The sequence below is a fragment of the Natrix helvetica genome (assembly GCF_964273705.1).
Source record: "Natrix helvetica genome assembly, chromosome: 2".
Classification (NCBI taxonomy): Eukaryota; Metazoa; Chordata; class Lepidosauria; order Squamata; family Natricidae; genus Natrix; species Natrix helvetica.
The window spans coordinates 274,018,731-274,040,650 of NC_138552.1; the positions used below are offsets into that span (position 1 = coordinate 274,018,731).

Genomic DNA, 21,920 nt, shown 5'->3' on the forward strand with positions numbered 1-21,920 from the left:
GTGAAGATGTAATCTCACTTAAAGGTTTTGTTTAAGTCTCAGTATCAGTTTAGGTTGCAGTTGATCAACATAAAAAAGATCCATTTTCTCAATTTAGTTGCTTGGTGTTTTTTTTTTTAATTACAGGATCTACAGAAGATATCCCCAATGTGTATGAACATTCAGTTTGATGTGAGGTGAACTTTACTCTGTCAGACAGCCTAAGAGAAGAGACCAAAAACTCAGTGAGAATGGGCTTTCTTACAAACTCTTCATGCCTCTTTTGTTGGCGTTGCAGTACTTAAAATCTTACTAAATTTTCTGTCCAGACAATTCAACCCACAAGTGGTCAACCTGCCTGTCAGAACTATAAGCTGCCAATGTCACATGCATTGTTTTGGGAAGCTGCCATCTTGAAGACTTTTCATTTGTTGAAATGGAGGATCATTACTGTTCATATTGTTCCTTAAGGAGAGTGGAGTGAAATCATTCAAAATTTCTAGGGGTGGGGGTGGGGGTGGGGGTGGGGGGAGAACCACCATAAAGTTCACTTACATTTGCTTTTTAACTGCAGGAATAACCCTACACTTTCACCCCATTCCAAGAGCAGATATGATATGCAGGTTGAAATTAGACAGAGAAATCATTCCATTTCTTTTCCTGCTAATTTTTTTCCCTTCCGATGTGCCTATGAGTCTTGGTTCAAGATGAATGTAGTTTGCAAGATCCAAACTCTCTTCCCCTCCTCAGCAAAGGGGGTCACTCTTGTTCTGTCTCATGGGAATGTTGTTACTGCTCAATTTGCCAAGAAGTCTGGAAAATGCATATCTTCTTCTCTTCCGAATACCGTCTGCTACATCAGATAATAGCATGGGGGAACTCCAGATCTGCTTCATGTGAATTACACCTATTGGCTGCACTAACTGAAATGCCTGATCCTTGAGGAGCAAAAAGACCTAATAGCACTAATTGATGGTTATTTTATTTCTGACCATTTAGAAAACGGAGTTGAAACGTGGCAGAGAGGAATATTTCAGGATGCCATAAGCCCGTGATTTAGCAAACCTATGGCACTCATGCCTGAAGTGGCATGCAGAGCCATGTTGGCTGGCACGCATGGCCTCGCCCATTGCTCTTCCGGGCTTCTGGCGTGCATGCACGCGTGACAATCAGCTGACCTTGCGCGCAGCAGTGCTGGAAAATGGTCTTGTTTTCTGGCCTGCGCATGCACTTCGGTTAGCTGATTGTCACGCACACATGCACACCAGAAACTGGAAGAGGAGTGGCCAAGTGCGCATGTATGCACCAGAAACTGACGTTTTGGTTTCTAGCGCGCGCATGTGCACTGGGCCACTCCTCTTCTGGTTTGCTTCCTGAGTGTGCGCGCACTCCCTTTTCAGCACTCGGTGCCAAAAAGGTTCGCCATCCCTGTCATAAGCTAACAAAATCTGTTAACTACAGTACAAAATCCAGTTCTCTACACATCTTTCAGCTAGACTACCTAGATCGGTACTTATATGGAGGGGAGAGTGTTTTCAGAGGCTGGATTTGGACCAAGAATCCCTGTGCCTAGCTTCTTAAAATTGTGAAAAAATAAACTAACCCCCCACCCAAGCTCCAAAAGAGATGCCCAGTATTTCTGGGTGTCTTGCCACGATAGGGTGTCTTTGTCATGTCAGTTTTTCTGTGTAGCCTTAGTCAAAGATTTAAACCCTTCTCTTTCATCCTCACATCCAGCACTCTTGCTACTTTACAACATATCCCACAATATTATTTTCTCTTCCTCCTCCTCCTCCTCCTCCTCAGCATCCAGTTGTGAATAGGTAACAATTCCAATCTGAAGACAGTCATGTTGCACTTTACAGAGTGCAGAGTTGAAGCTTGTGGAATTAGAGTTAATATTTTCAGTTATCTTTTCCCACCCTTTGCTCAGAGTGAATACAGGCAAGCGGTTTAGTAACTGGTACACCTAAGACACTTCATCCTGAGGCAGAATTGAATAGTAATGCTGTGAAAAGTTACTAATTGGTAAATGTAACCTGTAGTCAAACATCAAGCTTTGGGATACTAATACGGTACTGTTGTGAATGTGGCAAATTAGAGATGTAGTTATGGACATTTTTCTGATTTAAAATACTCTGACATTTTAGGTACATCCAGACACTGATTTAAATCTGACTGAGAATAATCAGTTTGCTTACTAAACAAATAGTCCTGGATTCTCTGGGGAGAAACTGTATCAATTGAATTGGCATAAAGAGTGATATAAATCTTTACTTTAGATATATTCAGAATCCCACTGAATATACAAGACTATAAACTCCTGAAGCATTGCAAAGACATTCACCTATTGGGTAAGATTTTGAATGGGACGTAAAATGAAAATGATTTATGATTAAAATGATTCCTTTCTAAAAAAAAAACCCTCCAAAAGTTAAACAGATTACAGGCTTTTTGGGAAGTGAGCAAGGAAACCAAGAGTTGTGTAGTTATTCTTATCACTTTCCTCATTGGGCAGAGATGTATCTTTAAAATGTTTTTAGGATTAATGGAAATGCAAAATATATACTTGGAATTTATTACTTTTATTCATTTCATATTTGATAAAATAACGTAAGGAAAGTGTTGATCAGGCCATATGCAGCTGTGATATTCATGAACTGGAGGTTTAAAGAGGGAGAAGAGAGAGAGCATGTTTGGCATGCAAAAAGTAGCAAATTCAAATCATAGCATTTCCAGGATGAGCTGCCTAAGGTCCCTGATCTATAGTACTTTCCAAGATTTAATTCAGAATTGCTGAACTACCTGAGCTTGATAGTATGATAATGTGTCTGGGAATTGTGGTCATTATATTCCTACAGTAGGGGTGTCAAACTCAAAGCTTAGATCTGGCTTGTGGGGCTGTCCTAGAAACAGCGGACACCTGCAGTGCCTCTGCCAGTGAAAACGGACCTTGGGAGGGCCACGTTAGCACTCGGGCCGCCACAGGCACCCCCGACATGAGTGACATTGAGCTTCTCCCTCCTGCTCCCCCCTCCCCCGAGGTCAAACACAACCCTGATGCGGCCCTCAGTGAAAATGAGTTTGATACCCCTAGGGCAGGGGTGTCCAAACTTGGGAACTTTAAGACTTGTGGACTTCAACTCCCAGAATTCTGGGGAATTCTGGGAGTTGAAGTCCACAAGTCTTAAAGTTCCCAAGTTTGGACACCCCTGCCCTAGGTTGAGGAACTATTCTAGGTGATATTGATGAGACAGATCAGTAATTAATGCAGGTTTTAAAAACCCCTGAAAATTCACAGAACTTGCGGATGGTTGGTTTGTACATCCTTCGATGAGTAGTCATCCAAAAATTGGATGTGAACTTAGGAACGCATTCATGGATAACGAAGGTTCATGGCAGGTAGGTGTTAGAAAGCTGTTAATGCAAGAGAACAGCTTATTTTATGCAAAGTAGGGAGTTCAGTCCTCAAATGTATTAAAAAGCACCACGGGTAAGAAAGCATTGTATCATAGGATAAAGACTTACATTGCTTTGGAAGAGATTTATGTTCCTCTTGGGTACAGAACAGGAACAGAGTGACCAGATCTTTTCATCAAGGGGTGGCCCAAGTCACAGGTTGTGTGTTCTAGGGAGCTATCACTGCCTTATTGGTAAAGTTCAGTGGGATGTTTTCCACCATATTGCACAACAGGAAGAGCACCCTACATTCACAGTGATTCTTTTTCCTCAACCCCCCCCCTCCAATCCAAGAAAACTACACAGAAAAACCCCCCATTATCTCATTCTCACTGACTTTAAAACATGGACCCAACCCCTCTCTCACACTTCAAAGTTACATATTTGGGGGAAAGTACTAGTCTTTTCAGGTCAATACACAATTTCTTGTATGCTGGGAGTACCTCAAATGGAGCAATTTAGTGGCAACTATAAGAGAGACTAGAAAAACTGGTATTAACCTTGCTGTATTTTTAGACTTAAGCACTGGAAAATGTTTCAGGAGCAAAAATAGCGCTCGTTTAGATGTTCCGAAACCTGTCAGAAAACATCTGAGGACTAGGCACCAGTTTGGCGGTAGTTTTGTTTCAGTTGGAGTCAAAGCACAAGCCATAGAAAGGATGAAAAAACTTAATCCACAGGGAAACAGTGAGTCAGTGAGAACACGTTGAGTCGTTCTTTTCCTTTCAGCACCTTCTCCTTCAAATTTCTTCAGCTGCAGTTGTTCTGCTCCTTCCTCCTGGCAACCTCAGACCCTTTGAAATGTGAATAAGGAATTTATTTTTATACTTTGTAATTAATTTTTTGAATCTACTTTTCAGGCACTTGGGTACTTTTATAAACCAAAAGGGAAAAATTATGTTTATGTACATACATATGCAAAACCAAATATTTATGTCTAAGAGAGAGAGAGAGAGATTGTTTGAATATGGGGACATGCTCAAATCTATTTATTTTGCTAATATATTTATCCACGTGTAAAGCTGTTCATGTGGCTGTTATTTTTTTTTCTGTATAAAATCATGGGTGCCTACGTTCAAGAGATGCCTCTTCCTGTTTATTTGTCAGAAATAAATTTTTTTAAAATATCTATATGTGAGACTTGTAATGTTCATGAGAAATAACACTGGAAGGAAATTTGGGTATGGTTTGGATGGGTGTCCTTTAGTTCTTCCTAGATTGTACAGGAACAGTCCTAGCCTATGCTTGTTTCTTGAAAAGCAAATTTGTGACAGTAGGAGACTACAGCAAAACAGCATAATCCATTAGGTTGCCCCATTCCTATCATCAGGGTATATATGAAAGAAGTTTCTGGTACATTGTATGGTATGGTCAAAATCAGTTGATTACCCTGATCATCTTCCTGAATCAGGTTATCATTTTGCTTCTTCTCCACGGTTATTGTGTGAGAATGCACTGGTGATCAACTCTTATTTTGAAAGCTTGGAGACTGGCAGAATGTAATGGGGAGAATTATAGAGTCATTGAATATTAAAGCTGTGGTAATCCAGATATTGGCTCAGGGCTGGAATCTAGCAATTAGTTCATTTAAGAAAGGTTTCTTGCTTTTTGTAGTACCTCCAGTGAAGGAAACATGAAACACATGGCAGTCAACCTAGTAAATCTAGCACTGTGTTTCTGTGGACAACCTATCCCTTTACTAAAAAAGTTCAAGAAAAGTAATCATTAGAAAAATAATAACAAGTATAGCCTTAAAACTCATTGGTGAAAATATGAACATCAGTCCTCTTTATTGCACTCATAAAAGGACTTAACCATACCTATAGAGAAAAAACAGGGAACATATTTTCAAAAAAGGGACAAATAGCATGCACATATGCTGTACTTCATACTATAGATGAAATGGATTCTTTGAGCCTCCTAAGTCAGGATTCCAGCCTGGACATGGGACAAGAGAAAGTTTAGTCTTGCTTGCAGATGATTTTCATTGGCATCACTTCTCTTAAACCTTTTAGACTTCTTACACTTTCCAATAGCATTGATTATTATACCCTGGATTGATTCTCAAGAGTTTGGGATGGCTTCTTCCTCAGGGTATCAGGTGGTGGTGTAGAAGAATGGTTGGCTCAGTGGCTTTTGCCTTCAGGTGTGCTGCATAGTTGGTTCTTTCCATTCTACTTATGAAACAACTGGATGAGGTTATCCATCAGCTCAGGATCTCTCTGGAGATTCTCAGTCATCCAGGTCATGGTTATCCCAAAGGTGCTTTTTCAAAAGGCAACTGGACTTTCTTTGTTTTTTTCTTGAAGTTGTTTCGTTTCTCATCAGGGGTGGGTTCCTGCCAGTTCTCACCTCTTCTATAGAAGAGGTTCCACAAATCTACAGTGCCGTTTAGAACCGGTTCCATCTCCCTCCCTCCCGCCCGTCCACACATCATCTAGATGAAGAGCGAGAGGAGGAATTCTGGGAGTTGAAGTCCACAAGCCTTAAAGCTGTCAAGTTTGAACACCCCTGGGGTTTTTTTTTTCCTAAAGGGTTAGGGGTGCAGGGATCTTGTAACTTGACAGCTTTAAGACTTGCGTGCTTCAAATGCCAGAGTTTCTGAGCCAACATTTTGGTTGCTAAGCAAGAGCATTGTTAAGTGAGTTTCACCACATTTTACAAGTTGGCCACGCCCACCCAGTCACATGGCTGGCAAGCCACTCCCACCCAGTCACATGGCTGGCAAGCCACTCCCACAAAGCAGGCCACACCTACAGAAGAGGTTCTAAAAAATTTTGAAACCCACTGTTTCTCATCCATTGGATGATCATCTTGGATGAGAAATGAAACATTTTCAAGAAAAAACGAAGTCTGGTTGCCTTTTGAACAAGCACCTTTGAGACATTAGTTCAGGATGCAGTATCATCCATCTGTTCATAATATTCAGCTTTACATCTCCATCCTGGGCCAAACTGGCTAGCCTACTGAAGTCTTGTCTTGATGTCTAGTCTAAAGACTGAAGGTCTGGATGGGGCAGAATTCCATCAGGACAGTGTTTACTATTTGTCCATTAGGATGCCTGGATGGCTCCAATGTTGTCTCGTGGTGGAGAAGCACTACTCCTAAAGGCTGACATCATGATTTGGAGTTGCTGCTCGTTCTTCAACAGCAGATGGGAGGTATGGCAAGAGAACATTTAGTGTTGCACATAATGCACCAGTTGTGACTCTATGTATGGTGAGAGGGTTTTGCTAGTTACTTGTGCCTCCATCATCAACTATACTACTTTGTGAACCCCGAGAGGTGGAGGAAACGGAAGCTAAGGAGATTTTTAACCAAATGTTTTTTATCTTTTTTAGGGGGTTCCAGGGTGGGGGGTCGGGTTAATCAGGCTAGGAGGGGGGCCAGTGCCAGGCAAACAGGTGAGTCCAGGAGGGAAGTGAGTGTGGTAGAGGGGGGGAGGGTAAAGGATACTTCACCAGAGGGTTGCTTTATTACAACGGTCGCGGGGAGGGGAGGATGCGAGGACAGGAGAAGATCACAAGGTCGGTTGGGAGACCGTGGCTGTTGGATACGCCCGGTCATTTGTACCAACCCCCGCAGTCTAGGTGGTCAGGAACTACAGAGCCAGGGCCTGAGGCTGATGCTTTGCAATGCAAGGTCCGTGACCAACAAGGCCCCCCTCATTAATGAGTTGATCTCAGAGGGGGAGCTGGACCTTGCAGGGATAACGGAGACCTGGTTGGGCCACGAGGGTGGTTTACCCCTCGTGGAAATGTGCCCACCAGGTTTCCGTGCATTCCATCAGCCCCGGGCCCTGGGTAAGGGTGGTGGGGTGGCGGTAGTTATACGGGAATGCCTAGAGCCGAGGGAGTTCACTGTACCTCAGATACCCGGGTGTGAGTCCCTTGGTGTGAAATGGGGCCCAGGGAGGCAGTGGGGTCTGCTGATTGTATACTTGGCTCCTCGCTATGCATCAGCAGCCCTGCCCGAGCTCCTCGAGCTGATCTCAGAAACGGCAGTTAAGATCCCCAAACTTGTGGTTATGGGGGATTTCAACTTGCCGTCAACGGGGGAAGCATCCGAGGTGGCTCGGGAGTTCATGGCTTCCATGACAGCCATGGACCTGACCCAATTAATTCAGGGCCCCACACACGAAGGTGGCCACACTCTGGACCTTGTTTTTGTATCTGAGCAGTGGACGAGTGATCTGGGAATAGGGGATCTAGTTATCACTCCCCTGTCATGGTCAGATCACTCATCTCTCCGGCTGGACTTCCCTGGCGCTACCCCCCACCGCGAGGAGGCGGAACCAGACTGTCCAAGTTGGTACCGCCCCAAGCGCCTGATGGAACCAGACAGGTTCCAGACGGAGCTTGGGCCATTCCCTGTAGCCCTGACCCGCTCTCGGTCGGAGGACCTAGTGGCCGCCTGGAATAGGGCGGCTGCCGGGGCCTTGGACCGGGTTGCGCCTTTGCGGCCTCTCCTGCGGCGACGACCCAACCGGGCTCCTTGGTTTACCGAGGACCTGAGGGTGATGAAGCGCCAGAGGAGACGCCTAGAGAGCAGGTGGAGGTCCTCACGCTCCGAATCTGATCGAACACAGGTAAGAGCCTATTCAAGGACCTACCTTGTGGCATTAAGAGCGGCCAAACGTAGACATTGTGCCGCTCTTATTGCGTCCACCGATAACTGCCCTGCCGCCCTGTTTCGGGTAACCCGCTCCCTCTTATCACAGAGGACGCGGGAAGCCCCCTTGCAGGGCAGAGCAGAGGAGTCTGGGGAATATCTGCAGGACAAAGTCGCTCAGATCCGGAGCGGATGGGTCCCCCTCAGTGGTCCGGGTGAGCCGTCGACAGTGAATCTTGTGAGACCATTCTGGGAGGTGTTTGATTCTGTTGCCCCCGAGGATTTAGACAGGTTGCGTGGACGACTGCGACCCACCATGTTTAATGGACCCGTGTCCTTCCTGGCTGGTACTGGCATCCTGGGAAGTGACACGAGGCTGGCTCCTGGGCCTGGTGAACGCCTCGTTGGGTGAGGGGTCCTTACCTACCGACTTGAAAGAGGCGGTGGTGAGGCCCTTACTCAAGAGGCCTTCCCTCGACCCGTTGGAGCTAGCTAATTATCGTCCAGTCTCCAACCTTCCCTTTTTAGCGAAGGTTGTAGAGAATGTGGTGGCACAGCAGTTTCCGCGACACCTTGAGGAATCCGAATATCTAGACCCACGCCAGTCCGGCTTCCGACCCAGGCACAGCACAGAGACGGCCTTGGTCGCGTTGGTGGACGATCTCTGGAGGGCCAGAGATAGGGGTTGTTCCTCTATCCTGGTCCTATTAGATCTGTCAGCGGCTTTTGATACCATCGACCATGGTATCCTATTGCGCCGGCTGGAGGGGATGGGAGTTGGAGGCACCGTTTTACGGTGGTTCGGCTCCTACCTCTCTGACCAGACGCAATGTGTGTTGGCAGGGGGGCAGAGGTCGACCCTGAGGCCACTCACTTGTGGGGTGCCACAGGGGTCGGTCCTTTCACCCCTTCTGTTCAACGCATATGTGAAGCCGCTGTGGGAGATCATCCGCGGTTTTGGGGTGGAGTATCATCTGTACGCTGATGATACTCAGCTGTACATCTCCACCCCAAACCACCCCAACGAGGCTGTCGAAATGATGTCTCGGTGTTTGGAAGCCGTCGGGGTCTGGATGGGGGACAACAGACTCAAGCTCAACCCCTCCAAGACTGAGTGGCTGTGGCTGCCGGCACCTCGGTTCAGCCAGTTGACACCATCACTGGCCATAGGGGGCGAGCAATTGCCCCCTGTGGAACGGGCACGCAATTTGGGCGTCCTCCTAGATGCCCGGCTGTCGATGGATGACCATGTGGCAGCCGTGGCAAGGAGGGCGTTCCACCAGGTTCGCCTGGTGCGCCAATTGCGCCCCTTACTGGACCGGGATGCCCTACGCACGGTCACTCATGCGCTGGTGACGTCTCATCTGGACTACTGCAATGCCCTCTACATGGGGCTCCCCTTGGGACGCGCCCGAAGACTACAGCTAGTCCAGAATGCGGCCGCGCGGGCTATCATGGGAAGTACTAGGTACTCCCACGTAACACCTCTCCTGCGCGAGCTGCACTGGCTGCCTGTGGTTTTTCGGGTGCGTTTCAAGGTGTTGATTACCATCTTTAAAGCGCTCCATGGCAGGACCTAGCTACTTACGGGATCGCATCCTACCGCACACATCCCTGCGACCAATCCGCTCTCACAGGGAGGGACTCCTCCTGGTGCCGTCCACCAAGCAATGCCAACGGGCGGCACCTAGGAGTAGAGCCTTCTCTGTGATGGGCCCAACCCTCTGGAATGACCTCCCCCCCGACATTAGAACTACCACCGACTTCCGCTCCTTCCGTCAAAAACTAAAGACTCACCTGTTTCGACTAGCCGGCTTGGCCCATCCATAGTTTTATCTACCTCCTGCCAGATATTTTTAGTTGGGTTAATTTTAACTTTTTGGGGTATTTTTAGGGGTTATTTTTAATAGGGTTTTAATTGCTTTACTTTAAGATACAGTCTTTTAACCTCCTCATTTAATTTAAGGATTTGTGTATTTATATTTATTCCTATGTATCTGTGTTTTAATTTGACTGTACACAGCCCCGAATCCCTTTCGGGAGAGGGGGCGGTCTAGAAATCTAAATAAAAGTAAAGTAAAGTAAAAAGTATTACTGAAATGTACTCTACAAAGGGGCTGCCTTTAAAGCCACATTGGTCCAAACTGCATTGGCTTGTGTATGTTCATTAATGGGAGCCCTTTACTCTTGTGCTATGAGCCCTGGACTGGCTTCATGGAAATTTTGGAGTGCTGGTGTTAATCAACATTCTCATGCAAGACCCAATCTGGGGTAGTCACTGGGACCAGAGCTTTCAGACATGTGGTGGAGCCAATCCTCAGGGAACTTCTTTCTACCAGAATATGTGCTTTGGGTTATTCTATGATCTTTAAACTCTTGCAATTTGGCGCCAACCTTTCTTCACAAATGCAATCATCCAATAGAATTGGTCAAACCTATTTCATCTTACCATGAAAAACAACTGATGGTTTGCCACTTTGGGGAAGTAGGGATAATTAGTCCCAGTTCTCTGGAATGGCCTCCCACTTATTTAGCCTGATTTTAGCTGCTTTCTGGGCGATGGACTTTTCTTGAGGACATTTGAGATTTGACATTTTTAAAATTTTCTACTTTATGATTTTTATTGGATCATGGATATCTCAATATATGCATTCCAATGAATGCATATACCTGTACATTTACCACCTATGAGGTAAATGTAACATGCACACCTGTATATGCTGTGCGCATGTTAAATTTACCTCACACCTGTGAGGTAAATTCAACATGCACACAGCATATACTTATTGCTATTACTATTGCAACCTGTGCAATTTTATAAATCTCAGAGAAAGTTACCCTGAGCGATGATTGAAATAAATGCAGTGAACAATTACAAGCCACATATAAAAAGCAAAAACATTGCAGCAAAGTGTTTATTAAGGATGGGGAAAAATGATGCGCAAATGGTGCAAGTTAGTAGTGTGTATTGCAAGGAATAAAAGACACTATTTCTAATGTGAAAATGCACCCATTGTACAAGAGAAGACATGCTGCTCCACATCCAATATTTGAAGGGCTGCCACAGGAAAGAGGGCATTAATTTATTCTCCATAGCATTTCAAGGTAGGACAAAAAGCAATGGCTAGAAGCTTATCAGAGGGAGATCCAATCTGGAAATAAGGACAGTTTTGATAATAAGAACTATTAAGCAATGGGACAGCTTGCCTCCTGGGCTCATGGTTGCTCCACCCCTGGAGATTTTAAAGAAAAAACTTGAATAAATATTGTTCAAGATGGTACGCCTTGGGCTGGGGCTTGGACTAGACTTTTCAACACTTACGGTTATGTATGGAACAGTCTAATTCTTTTTTGCCTCTGGCGAACGTACACAAGGACTGAATTGTTCTGAAATGGTATAGGATCTCCTCGAGCAGGGGGCTGGACTAGAAGAACTCCAAGGTCCCTTCCAGCTCTATTCTATTTTAAATTCTATCTATATCATTCTCATTTCGGGAGGAAGGATTCTCAACAGGGCTTCTTGTGATTTTTTTTTTTACAGGATATACAGACTTAACCAGGGCAAAGTGATATTTGAGGGATCTTGATAGCACCAATTGCCATCAAATATTTTTCAGGATCGCATATTTTTAGGGGGGGGAAATCGGGCTACCTAATACCAAAGTTAATTTCGAATCATTTAAGCGACACACAAAATAGAATTAAAAATATTTAGAACAGAACAGAGCTGGAAGGGACCTTGGAGGTCTTCTAGTCCAGCCCCCTGCTCAAGCAGAACCACCTATAAAATTTCAGAACAATTCGGTCCTTGTGTACGTTCGCCAGAGGCAAAAAAGAATTAGACTGTTCCATTCATAACTGTAAGGGGAGTTTCGATTTTGGCGCCAAGATCTCGAAACCTCGCGTGACTACAATTTGTAAAACCACCTCTCGGTGTCTAGAGGCGGAGCATAAGCGCCAATCAGGCGCTTGCGCACAAAACAGCATCGGAATAAGGCAACGCGCCATTGCTGAATGACGCCAGTTCCTCGCAGACAGTTGTGCGCATGCGCCTTTCAGCTGTGCAACGAGCGAACTCCCAGAGCGGCACAGAGCACTGTAGTGGAAAGCCTTTCGGCGAGGGAAGTGACGTATGTTTGGCTGTCCGCTTTCTTCCCTTAGGTGTATGCTGCCGGTTGGTGGTGGTCATGGCGTTGGAAACGGTTCCTAAGGATCTGCGGCACTTGAGGGCTTGCTTGCTGTGCTCGTTGGTCAAGGTGTGCCTTCCGTTTAGCGAAGCGGAAATTCCTCTCTTTTTAAAAAAAATCCTAGTTGGAATAGTACCGCGCCCAATATATTTCTAAGTTGTGTGTCGGGGATGGGTTTCCTAGTCCAGTTTGTCTCTATGGTGTTAGAATAGAATAGAATAACAGGGTTGGAAGGGACCTTGGAGATCTTCTAGTCCAACCTCCTGCTTAGGCAAGAAACCCTGCCCCACTCCAGACAAATGGCTACCCAACATCTTCTTAAAAACTTTCAGTGTTGGGGCATTCATTCACAACTTCTGGAGGCAAGTTGTTCCATTGATTAATTGTTCTAACTGTCAGGAAATTTCTCCTAAGTTGCTTCTGTCCTTGATTAGTTTCCACCCATTGCTGCTTTTTCTTGCCCTCAGGTGCCTTGGAGAATAGTTTGACTCCCTCTTCTTTGTGTCAACCCCTGAGATATTGGAACACTGCTATCATGTCTCCCCTTGTCCATTTTTTCATTTAACTAGACATACCCAGTTCCTGCAATCGTTCTTCATATGTTTTAGCCTCCAGTCCCCTAATCATCTTTATTGTCTCTTGAAATATCCGGTTGTGAGAAGAAGGCTGTCCCTTGAGTGACATAGATGGTGAAAATCATTCCACCCAACAGACCAGGCGTTTCTTGTTCTTTTTCTCTCCGTTCCAGCAGTCAATTATGTGCCATCAAGTGGTTTTTGACTTCTGACAAACCCCGTGGCAGATTTTCTCCATGATGATCTGTCCCTAACCTGGTCATTAAATGGCACACCCATCGCCACTGTAACTGAGTCCATCCACCTTGCTGTTGGTCTTCCTCTTCTCTTGCCTTCCACCTTTCCCAGTATGGGCATATTTGGCAGCCTTCCCACACTTTAGACCTTGTTTCTCAGACAGGTTGATAAACAGAAGTTCCCTTTTTTCCCTTCCCTTTCAACTATTCAATAAATACTTTCTAAAATTATTTGCGTAGAGTTTTAACTTTCTTACTGTGAACACTGTTGAATGTTTTAGCTTTATAATTGCTTTACTCTTGCTAAGTCTTCCTTATTTGCAAATATGTGTAATTTTGTTTTTAGTGGTATATGTCATTTGGGATAATGTATGTAAAGCACCCTGAGTTCCACCCTAACAAACAAATTTGTGTTTGGGAGTGTTTATAAAACCTTCCTCTAATAAATGTTCTAATCTATAGCAATTATTTATGTAGAGAGTGTAGTTTGCCCTTCTTCAGCCAATCTGAACATGCATCTGAATAGATAAAGGTAACTCCCACCATGTTAAACTTTCCTTAGCAACAATGTAGAAGTGGTTTGCCAATACCTTTTTATAGACATTTTAAAACTAGCCTATAATGTTAGGGCTTTCTAGTGGTCTCCCAGCCAAATGTTAACCACTTCAGACTTTTCCAATTCAGCTAGTGTTGATTAAGTGCTGCTACCTACTTGGATGACACATGTAAATCAAATTAATAAATCACATGTTAAAGAGTGGTAGAGATACTCAAAATATTACTATTCCGACATAATTTGCTTCTGAGGTTTCATAGATCCACCATGGTTGAGAACCTTGTCACACATCACTATCTCCATGGGCTGTTTTTATCCCTATAAGCTGTATTTCCTCTTGTCTATCTCAAACTTCAGTGGATCGCTTGTCCCAGTATTAAATGCGAAAAAGAAAACAACTTCAATTTCTTTGTATCATCTTTAATTTTAAAAGCCAATTTTAATATGTGTACCCTGTAATAGTAGATCTTTTTAAAAGCGTTAAATTTTTGCAATGAGCACAAGCTTTGACTTCAAATGTTTACTTACTTGCTATACTAATTGACTAGTCATATTATTTTTAGTCTCTCCAACAACTATTGTTATTCAGAACGAAAATGGGAGAAAGTTACTTATTATTTACTGTAACAACTGTACTGGAAAAATCTTTGTGGCAACTTATTGTATTCTTGACAGTTATAAAATGGGCAAAGGAAAAGCATGTTGAAAGGTTAAATGTAGGGGAAAGTTGGGATTTAATTTAAATATGAGGAATTCTAATTACTTTTTTTGTGGAAAGCAATTTTTGCAATTAGTTGCAGCAAATGTATTTCCCATGATTGAGGTTAGAACTGTTTATATACATACACACACACACACACACACACACACACATACATACATATATATGAACCTTAGGGGATGTTCCCAATTTAAATTTGCTTGTCCTTTAGTAGCAGCACTTCTCATTTTTCTGTTATAACTTTCTTCTTTTTCACCAGACTATTGACCAGTTTGAGTTTGATGGTTGTGACAACTGTGACTCCTATCTCCAGATGAAGGGGAACCGTGAAATGGTTTATGATTGTACCAGTTCTTCTTTCGATGGGTAAGTGACCTCGTGTCAGTTCCCCACATAACTGTCAGGGTTGTATTCAGGTAAGTCTTGAGGGTGAGATATATGCCTGAAATCCAGCATTCCTTTGCTGTTGCTAGTTATAATCATCATTTGATAAATTGGTGAGATGATAATCTTTAACATAACTTTTCCTTTTCAAAAAAAATATGCAACTGATATATTTTTTAAAAGCTTGTTTACTTGTTTATTATTATAACAGTGAGTCTTCACTTAGGAACTGCCTTACAGTTAACAATGGTGATGAAAAAGTAATTTTATGACCTTTGCAGGTCTGCAGAGGAAATAATAATAAACAAGATGGTCCCAATTGTCCGTTAGTAAATGAACACTATCTATATTATTAGACACCTTCTTACTTGGAAAAAGTAAGAATTCAAAAAACGATACCACTGGCAGTTTTTCACCCACTTTTAGAGTGGGATTAGAACTCTCAGTCTCCTGTTTCTATCCTGATGCCTTAATAACTACAAGTGGTACCTCGACACTCATCATTAATTGGTTCCTCGAGGCATGACGAGTGTTAAAAATGACATGCCAAACAAACCATGTGACTTACCACATGACCCTTTGTTTCAGCTGGGAAGGACTTCCTGTCGGTCCCTTTTCCTATGCTGACTTCCTGTCCATTCTCCCAACCGTCCCCCTTTTCCTATTGCAGCATATCTAGTACCAACCAATGAATACTAGGACAACATTTTTGCGTCAAAATGCACCAAGTACCAAATTTGACGAGCTTTGAAGCAGTCGGGTACCGAGGTACTACTGTACACCAAACTACGATTTTACTCATCCTGATACACCTTTTGGAAGAGCATATTTTGTACTTCTCCAAAAATTCAGGATAGAGCATGTAGTCTGGATATCCAGGCATAAAGGAGAGTTTCCAAATAATTGATTTTGTCCAGGATCTTTTGTAGCTCCTTCCCTAATCCCTCCTTATAATCTTTATTGGGAAGAGAAAGTAGGAAACTGCATCCCTACTTCTTTTAAAACATATATTACTACATGCTTTCTCAGAGAACCATTGATTTTCTCATGGAACCAGCTATCATGCCCTGTCTAGCTATGGACAGACAGGATGACAGAGGACAAGAGGACAGACAGGTGGCAGAGATCAGACTGCTGCAGAAGACGCAACCATCACTCCATAAGATCAAAAGAATCCCAGATCACAGCAGAAAACATTACTTTGCTTATTACAGTGGACAGCAGATACAAGAGACATTGTTTGCCATGAATCCTGGACATTTGATTGGCTAATTCTTCCTGCATCTTGCAGTTGTTCTGTTCATTTTTCTTTAAAAGGGTCCCAGATATTTTTTAACATGTCTGCTATATAGGAATTTACAGACACAATAAGTACAGAGATTAATTGTCCCTTCAATAGTCTCATTGTAAACTCAGTTGTGAATTCTTACCCCAATACACAATTGTGTCTCCTTTATTTGGGAGTTTTCCTTCCAGTAGCTCCTCAGTTAACTAAGGAGTGTCTTGGGATTAGTCGGAGGTCCTGATCCAGCATCCTGGATTTTCTGCTTTCCCTTGTTTCATTTCTCCTGTCACCCTGTCACTTCCATTCACCCTTCCAGTCCTCCATTCTAGTTCTTACAGTGCTCCAAATTCCATCTTTGGTTGTCCATCCTGCATTTTTATTTTGTAAATTTTGAACTGACTTCATATTTCCCAGAGGGGTTGAAATCTTATTGCCACTGTTTTGGCTAAGCAAATCTCTTTTGTGTGTGTGTGTTTGTGTGTGTGTCTTTTTTCAATTTTCTGACTTTCCTTGTCTGCTTGCAGCATTATTGCAATGATGAGTCCCGAGGACAGTTGGGTCTCCAAGTGGCAACGGATCAGTAAGTTTTCAACTACTTTATATTTAATTATATAATTAAGCTGTATTAGACAAATGATTGCATTCAAGATTGATGAATAAATGAAAGATAAGTAGCAGATTACTGAAAGGGAAATTTCTGTCTGCAGGAACAAGTAGGTCACATTACTGATGTTTTTCAGTATTAGAAGCTTTCTGCAAGAGGAGTTCCTCCTTTCCTGACAGCAGAGATGAAAACTTCGGGAGTTGAAATTTGCTAGCAATTTTGTGTTGTAAGAGTTTCTTCACAACAACATAATAATTAACAAAACATCATTATGGCCCAGGAGTGAAGCATCAGCCCATGGAATATGCTTCACCTGTGAGAAAAAAATTCAAAACCCAGGGAGATTCTTAGTTACTTTTTTTTTGAAAGGACACTGCTAGTGTTATTCAAATTGATTTCTTTGAACTTGGCACTATCAGCTCAAAAGGCTGACATTTAAAAGAGTTAATTGAACATATGAAACTTAAATGTCCACCGGGAAATATAGTGATGAAATTATTTGAAAAAGAGATAGTAGACACATTATTTGCATATGTGTTTGTTCTTGGGAACTCAGGATGATTCAGATACTAGCTTTAATTGATAATTGTTTTCAGTCTCTTGGAATTGTATTTACATGTGAAACAACCCTGAAATGTTTTTAAGTTAATCATTAAATTGGGGGTTTAACAAAACTCAATTTTGAACTTTTTAATGGCTTTATTTAACATTTAATTTTGTACAAAGAATGTAATTTAATGACATGCTCACAACAGCAAGAATAAATATTGCTCAATGCTTGAAGAAAAATATTATTCCAATAATAGCTGATTGGGAACTTAAAGTTGGAGAATATACAACAGTGGCAAAATTAACAGTATGTATACTCAATAGAGTGGGACGCAGTGGCTCAGTGGCTAAGACACTGAGTTTGTCGATCAGAAAGGTTGGCGGTTCGATGGTTCAAATCCCTAGTGCCATGTAACGGAATGAGCTCCTGTTACTTGTCCCAGCTTCTGCCAAACTAGCAGCTCAAAAACAAGTAAAAAATGCAAGTAGATAAATAGGGGCCACTTTTGGTGGGAAGGTAACAGTGTTCCATGCGCCGTTGGCATTTAGTCATGTCAGCCACATGACCACGGGGACGTCTTCGGACAGTGCTGGCTCTTCGGCTTTGAAACGGAGATGAGCACCGCCCCCTAGAATCAGGAACAACTAGCACATATGTGCGAGGGGAACCTTTACCTTTATACGCAATAGAAGTTTAACCAAATTTGAGCAAAAATAGTTTTCATACATATATCATGCAGCATGGCAAATACCGTATTTTTCGGAGTATAAGATGCACCAGAGTATAAGACGCACAAAGATTTTGAAAAGGCAAATTAAAAAAAAAGTTTTTGCACTCTGCAGACCTCCCAAAAACAGCCCTTTTTTCACGAGAACTGGCCCGTTTTTTGTCAAAAAAAAAGGGCATGCATAGCCTTTAGGAGGCTTGTAGAGTGATCCTGGCTGCTGGGGGAGCAAAAACGAGCAAAAAACAGCCCGTTTTTTGCTCATTTTTGCCCTCCCCAGCTCCCAGGAGCTCTCTGGAAGCCTCCTAAAGGCTATGCATGGTAATTTTTGCAAATGGGGCGGAGTTTCGGGAGGCCAAAAATGCTGTATTCAGTGTATAAGACACACCCAGATTTTCAGCCTCTTTTTTGAGGGAAAAGGGTCCGTCTTATACTCTGAAAAATACGGTATAAGCATTTGTAATCTGACTTTTAAGAATGCCAAATGTTTACAAATATGGTAAATTAGCAGATGCACAAAAAGGGGTATGTTAAATATTGAACAGTCTCTTTTTTTAATATTCTGGTATTGCAGTCATTTTCAAGCTTGCCTTGCCTTTTTCCTTATCAACATGCATAAAAACATTAAGTAAGCAACACAGTGGTAACCTTAATACTAACTAAACAGCTTAAGGCCAAAATTTGTCCTGTTTTACTGTTCAGCAAATGCTTTGAACGTTTTAAAGCAGTTTTTGAATGTTAATAAACAACTTTGGATGTAATAGGCAAATAGTTTTATGTTCGTTAATATTGATATTTCAGTTTGTAATCAGTATTGGAATGTTTCTTTCTTTATCTTCAGTTGGCTACATTGATGTAAATCTGAGTGTTAATTATCTTCAGTCAATCTTGGGCTGTCCAAGTATCAACACAATACAGTGCATTTTATAACACAAAAAAATATTGAAAAAAAACTTTCTAGCAATTGATCAAAATAACTTAGACTGAGGTAGAAAGTGAGCACATGACATGGACACCCTTCCTGAAAGGAATTTATATTATATATAAATATATTATTTAAGCCATATTATTAAGCAGAAGATCTTGAGTTCAAGTCCTGCTCTAATTATGAAAGCCAGCTGGGTGACTTTGGACCAGTCACTCACTCATAACCCAACCTGCCTCCCAGGGTTGTTGTGGGGAAAATTAGAGGGATACAAACAAAGAAAAGTATTATTTCACACTGCAATCCTCAGCAGTCCTAATTCACGTTTGTTCCTGCTTTCTTAGGTAATTTCAAGCCAGGCGTGTATGCTGTGTCAGTGACTGGCCGTCTCCCCCAAGGTAATCTACAGCAGCGATGACCAACATTTATGGGTTGGCGGCCCAGGGGGGAAAGAGGGGAACCGGGCTGCACAAGCAGTGGGCCGGCATGTGTGCGGGGGTGCTCTCCAGCCCACCATTCACGCAACTTGAACTGCGTACAAGTGTGTGCTAGCCACTACTTTTGCCAATCGAGCAGCGTGTGGGCTACAGCTTGTACAAGTTCAAACTGCACACCCAATGTACACTGACCTGCTGTTTGTGCAGTCTGATTCCAAACAGGCCACAGCCCAGGAGTTGGAAACCCCTGATCTACAGGATTCTCTTCAGGAGGACTAGGATTTGGAGATCTTTTCTCATTTCTAAAAAATCCTACAATTGCAATAGAAATTTGTGCCCGGTTTAACTTGTGCCTGGTTTATTTGAGCCAAGGACACTGCGAGAGCCGTAGCCTCAAGGACCAATCGTGGCTCTTCTTTTTTAGCACCATATGTAACTTTGAATGGTCACTGAGCAAGTGGGTGATAAGCAAGGATTAACTGTACTTCATCCAAGTCCATTAAATTAATAGATAATGTTTTTCGTTGTTGTTGCAGGCATCGTACGGGAGCTGAAGAGCCGTGGAGTAGTCTACAAATCTCGGGATACAGCCATAAAGACCTAAGAATATCTTGTTCCTCAAATATTATGTCTTTCCAGCTTCCTTTTCTTGTAAATGCTGCCATATGGACTATTCTAAAGATATGGACGACGATCGCTACATGGATCGGGTTTTTATTAAGGACTTTTAATGGGCAGCCTACTAGTGGCTCCATTCTTCTGGCTTTGAGCTAGATATAAAAAAGGGGGAGGGGTTCCTGAAAGACTCAAGGAAGAGGCGGCAGTAATTCCCAAGTGCTTCTGATTTCTCTTAGCTGTTTTTAATAAATTTGGTCATAGCATCAGAAACCTGCGCTCCGGCTTTTGCTGTTAAAAGTTTTTTGTCTTCCTGTAATAGATGAGGTGTTCTAGCTTGCTTGGTCTCAATTTGTAGGATTTTCTCTGAGAGGAGTACTACATATTCCATGAAAGGCAGAAATAAGATTTTCTCTATCTTTCATGGAATATGTGGTGGTATTTTTGATTCAAGACTTCCATGTTAGTTACATTTTTAAAGAATCTTTTCCTCACTTGGCCATATTTTTGCTTAAGGCAGCTTTTTGCACAAGAATCGGCTCTTTTTTTTTAATGCACGGAACTGTAAATCAACCAAATGGCTTGGGTTCAGTCAACATACTAAGCCATTAAAAGATTGGTCTATCTATACCCTGTATGAGCAATGAAGCAACGAAGCACAATAGACCTGTGCAAACACAGCAGATATTGGTCAGATTCAGGATCAGCTTCCCAATTCACTGGGATCTTGGCATACCGAACCTCTTTCCCCTTCAATTATTGCTGGGACAATTATGCCAGGAGAGTTTCTGATGGGGATCCTTTGTCCATATGCTGATTCTGCTTAGGGCTCCATGTAGCATCTCTCTCCCGTCTGACTCCTAGCATCCCACTGTGGATCATCAGTTTCCGGTTGCTCTGAGCAGCAGGACACCTGCAGCTTCAGCAGGGGACCAGCAGACTAGCAGAGATCAGATTGCAGGTTGTTCACTGCCATTTGTGTGGCATGATAACCATCATAGGGGACGTCATGGGGAAAAGAGGCGGAAGAAGTATTAGGAATGTCCATCGCCTTGAGTTACTTATAAAGTAATAAAGGTGGGATTAGAAACCTATTAAATAAATCGATATATAATACAAGAAGGTAATATTTTCCATGATGGGCATTGCACTAAGGCTGAGGGTTATGGGTTATAGGTTGCTTGCCTACGTCTTACAACACGGGTGTAAAACCGTCTTGTCGATGCTCTGAAAGCTTGACTCCAGAGTCCTAAATTGCTATTGAACTGTAATGTTTGGTGTGAAAGAAGGAAATATATTGGGAGCAATAAAATTAATGGCAATGTAATTTGCATTACATGAAATTAAAAATATTTTTTTTTGCCCTTCATTTCGGTGTCTTTATCTCATTTGTTCTTTGAAATTTGCTCACTGGCACATTATTCAACAGCCAGACATGGGTTTATATAGATGATAGATAGATAGATAGATAGATAGATAGATAGATAGATAGATAGATAGATAGATAGATAGATAGATGATAGATAGATAGATAGATAGATAGATAGATAGATAGATGATAGATATAGATAGATAGATAGATAGATAGATAGATGATATATATATATATATATATATATATATATATATATATATATATATATATATATATATATATATATATATATATATATATATATATATATATATATATATATATATATATAATATAACTTTCCACAGTCAATAAAATATAAGATTAACATAAACAGATTTGGAAGGGACCTTGTAGGTCATCTAGTCCAACACCCCCACCACCACCAAGCAGGAGACCCTACACCATTTCTGACAGATGGCAGTCCACTCTCTTCTTGAAAGTTTCCAGTGGTAAAGTTGCCTAGCGTATATTAATGGAATATTTTTAATTGCTTTTTTTCTTATCCCCTCTCCAAATATGTGGAATATCAACTAAAACGTTATTTTATATTAGATCAGAATCAGACTGCTCACTGGAAATAATTACGAAGCAAAAGTTTAGCTCCCTCAGACACGAAGGCACAAATCACTGCAGAAGACTCCAGCGGTTTGAAAAA

General features: G+C 42.3%; 2 protein-coding genes across 2 annotated transcripts in view; both read left to right on the plus strand.

Moving 5' to 3' along the window:
* The window catches only part of RNF43 (ring finger protein 43), a 53,992-nt gene extending 50,921 nt beyond the window's left edge, over positions 1-3,071 (plus strand). The window contains exon 10 of the mRNA XM_081944339.1: positions 127-3,071. Within this exon, the coding sequence (XP_081800465.1) occupies positions 127-170 (44 nt within the window). The 3' untranslated portion in view covers positions 171-3,071. The remainder of the gene's footprint in view (positions 1-126) is intronic.
* A 9,055-nt stretch (positions 3,072-12,126) lies between these two features.
* Positions 12,127-21,217, plus strand: SUPT4H1 (SPT4 homolog, DSIF elongation factor subunit). The gene is made up of 5 exons (XM_081944838.1): positions 12,127-12,305; positions 14,584-14,690; positions 16,518-16,573; positions 19,141-19,194; positions 19,770-21,217. The coding sequence occupies exons 1-5, from the start codon at positions 12,237-12,239 to the stop codon at positions 19,835-19,837; spliced, it is 354 nt and encodes a 117-aa protein (XP_081800964.1). The 5' UTR covers positions 12,127-12,236; the 3' UTR covers positions 19,838-21,217.
* The last annotated feature ends 703 nt before the right edge of the window (positions 21,218-21,920 follow it).